Consider the following 3,848-nt stretch of genomic DNA (forward strand, 5'->3'; position numbering starts at 1 on the left):
CAGTTCAGACTAAAGCTTTGCAGAACAATTATCCATATAAACCAGTCCCTCATTCCTAGTCAGCTGTAGCATGTTCCTACAGCGTCCAAAGCCAACGCAATTGTAAACTCAAGCCTATCTTTGAGAAATTGACTGAAGCTGTTTGGACACTTTCTGAGTATTAAATGCCTTGTGTGTTTTGGCTCCACTGTGGATAGCTATAGAGATGGCTTTGGCAGGAGAAGAAATTCTCCATGGTGGTTGGAAGGAGCTGGAGCAGTGAACACCAGTGGGCAGCCTGGGCCTTCACTGGGATGTCTTGCTTAGCCTGACCTTATGGTATGAACGAGGGCTGGGAGGCCAGGCAAAGTTATGCTTATACAAGACACTGTTTTCAGTTCTCATACCAACTGAAGACAATCAGGAAACAACTTAAGTCTCAAGCATTACTGTGTACTGGCTTCTGAGGCTTCTGCCTTGAATAAACTCTTTTCTTGAATTTTCCAGGCTGGACCACATAGGTGAGGTGATCATGATGTAAAAGCAAGGTTTGCTGGAGGCAGCCTAAATACAGATGTGCTCTCTTCAGGTTTAATGATGCAGTGATAGGGAGCAGTGCATTTGCTGTAAAGAGAAGATGAGCTCTGGTGGCTGAATCTGTACCTTCCTTAAAGAAGCAGAAATTCAAGTGCCTTTCTGAAGGGGGTATTAGAAACTTAGTGCCTACCTATTTGATCTATATGCATCTCTGCTATGCAGGGTATACTGCATAAGTAGCATGCATTACCCTTCCTCGCTGGTGGAAGGGAAGGACAAGTTGTCAGAATAAACAGATTAAAAGTGTGCTCTGTAAATGTTGCATACAAGGCTGTATGTGCTAATGTTTAACTCGTCTTCTGTTTTTCTTTCCACCCATTAGGCAATACTGACTGGTGCACATCTTGACAAGGTCTCCTAGCAATCTTCTCTGTAGGGCTGAGTGACAGCTGGAGCGGCCGGGTAAATCGATGAGCTTGCCTTGGGAGCCTATAAATAGGCAAAATCAGGACACACAATGGGTCAGAAGGTCACAGGTGGGATAAAGACTGTGGATATGAGGGACCCTGTATACAGGCCACTGAAACAGGAACTCCAAGGACTCGACTACAGCAAACCCACGCGTCTGGACTTGCTACTGGACATGCCTCCGGTATCATATGAAGTCCAGTTATTGCATTCATGGAACAATGATGATCGCTCGCTGAATGTATTTGTGAAAGAGGATGACAAACTCATATTTCACCGGCATCCGGTGGCTCAGAGTACAGATGCCATCAGAGGCAAAGTGGGATATACACGAGGACTGCATGTGTGGCAGATCACGTGGGCAATGCGGCAGCGGGGCACGCACGCTGTGGTTGGGGTGGCAACAGCAGATGCCCCTTTGCATTCAGTAGGGTACACGAGGCTTGTAGGAAATAACCATGAATCTTGGGGGTGGGACCTTGGGCGCAACAGACTGTACCATGATGGCAAGAACCAGCCAAGTAAAACCTATCCTGCCTTCTTAGAACCAGATGAAACTTTCATTGTGCCGGACTCCTTCCTGGTGGTTCTGGACATGGATGATGGGACACTGAGCTTCATCGTAGATGGGCAATACATGGGTGTTGCATTTCGGGGACTCAAAGGGAAAAAGCTATATCCAGTGGTAAGCGCAGTGTGGGGACACTGTGAAATACGGATGTGCTACTTGAATGGACTTGACCGTGAGTATAACTCCCTGTATTTGTTCTAGCAGCACAGATCTGTATGCTACTTAAGTGCAGGCTTACTAGACCATCTTGGGGAGGGTTTTCATTTTTTGAGAGGTGAGGATTTCATGTCAGCAGTAAGATTGCTGTATACAGCTCTGAATCCCTAACGGCTAATTCAAGAAGTTTGGCTGGCTGTACGCATGTGCTATTACCAAGGCACTGCAGGGAGCAAGCAGGGTTTGGGGGAGTGGCATGGTAGTAGAAGGCGATGCCGGTTGTCTGTCTAGAGATGGCAAACCTTTCTATATTGCTACCAAAGGAATGTCCTTCTGACACTTGCATTATTGGCAAAGTAATCCTGGTGTCTCTTTACAGGAAACAGTCTCTGAGGGATAATCACCTTCCTAAAATGGCTAATAAAGGGACTTCTAAAATCCCTTGCAGGCAAGAGTGGGAAGATCTGTCCCTGTCTAAGGAAATGGGAACGCCTCATCTTTCAAAAAAAGTAGCACACTTCACTGCTGCTCTCAGGGCAGGGTGCACTCATTTCTAGCCTGGGGCTGGATATTGTAGCCAGTCCAACTTGAATGCCAGGCCTTTTACTAATAGGGACATCAATCTCTAGCTAAGCTTAGTAATAAATTTGGCTGTCTAAATGTGCTAAAGTCTGTTATCTCTCATAGTCAAAAGTTCCCATGGGGCCAGACTGTGACTCAGTCCTCTGGGTAGGGTGGAGGAGAGAGGTGAAGGAAGTGGATTAAAATCTGGATTTATGTTTAGTGAAATAAATTTGGCAGTATTGATATGAAAAGAGTAGTGTTTCCCCTGCATTCCAGAACAATGTCTGCCCAAAGGCTGTAGCATACTGGGCTCTTTTATTTGTGCCTAGAACACGGTCTAATGCTGGGCTGGCAATGGCAAACCCCTGCATTGGTGACATGAAGTACAACAAAGCTGACACTGGGCACCAGAAAACCAGAGCTTGTCAGAATAACCAAGTGCTTTGAGAAATACACTTCAACTCGGCAAGACCAAGTAGAGACCTCTTTGCCGAGCACTGTCTCACCAAAAGAAAGAAACCTAGCTCATTCTGCCGTAACAGCTTACAGAATGGCAGCAGCTCAGTAACCAGGTTTTTCTGAACGGTCAAAGCCAAAATCTGCAGCTGCCCTCGAAGCCAGCAAGTCTGTGGAGCTCTTGGCACAGAACTGCGCTTAGCGAGGAAACGGCCACCTCCAGTATTGGATTTGGTTGTAATATGCTCTCAGCATAGGAGTGAATTGTGGGCATAATGCCAGGAATGACGGGATGCTATTTTGGCACAGACAGAAAGAAGGTGTCTGGCTCTAACCACTTCTGAGCATTCAATAGCAACACTGTCCAGCGATTGTAGTGCTTGTGAACGGAAGGAGGTCAGATAAGTGTGTGCTTTCTCTTCTGGTCTCGAGGTCTCCTGTCAGACTGGGTTATCAGTGCAAACTAGATGGGTACAAAGTTCTTCTTAATCTCTGTGGGAAGAAGATCCTCTCCTTTTTAAGGCCATTAAACTGGAATGTATTTGTTATGTTAATGTCTACTGGCTTTGAAGGTCAGGGCCCCTTGTCCTCTGGGTTGCTGGCTAGATAATGCTTCTGTCCCAGCTATCTCCATACCGAGCAGGAGGAATTGGGACAGACTTTGAATACAGCACATCTGTACCCCAGTGGTTTAAGAGTAAGCTATATTGGGAAGTGCCAAAGGAGTGTGCTGCCAGTAATAGGCTTCTCTGGCAATATCACAGCCCGAGCTGAGGCGTGCAGTCCAACTGTAGGAGACCTGTCCCTGCAGACAAGGCAGCGTGGATCCTCAGGTAGGTCATGAGTAGGCACAAGACCAGCAGTACCGTGGGCTAAATGCAGCCGAGTTTTCGCTAGTGGCACAGAACATGCATGAGAAATGGTAGGGCTTGGGAAGCAACAGCATTGCCCTGTTTGCTCTCCACTCAGCCATCAGTGCAAAAGAGGTGTGTGTATAGAGGTATGATTCCTCAGGAGTAATTAATGCCTGAAGCCCTGGGAGAACTTTGGAGAACTGCTAGGGAAAACACTCCAGTGCAGCTTCCCCTGGAGTAGGTAATAGCTTGTGATTCACAGC

The 3,848-nt window shown here is 46.8% G+C and overlaps 1 protein-coding gene across 1 annotated transcript in view; it reads left to right on the forward strand.

The window, feature by feature from the left end:
• Nucleotides 1–897: 897 nt before the first annotated feature.
• SPSB1 (splA/ryanodine receptor domain and SOCS box containing 1) overlaps nucleotides 898–3,848 on the forward strand; it is a 5,128-nt gene continuing 2,177 nt past the window's right edge. Inside the window, exon 1 of the mRNA XM_009701602.1 lies at nucleotides 898–1,727. Within this exon, the coding sequence (XP_009699904.1) occupies nucleotides 1,034–1,727 (694 nt within the window). The 5' untranslated portion in view covers nucleotides 898–1,033. The remainder of the gene's footprint in view (nucleotides 1,728–3,848) is intronic.

Source organism: Cariama cristata, unplaced genomic scaffold (genome assembly GCF_000690535.1).
Source record: "Cariama cristata isolate BGI_N322 unplaced genomic scaffold, ASM69053v1 scaffold8756, whole genome shotgun sequence".
NCBI lineage: Eukaryota > Metazoa > Chordata > Aves > Cariamiformes > Cariamidae > Cariama > Cariama cristata.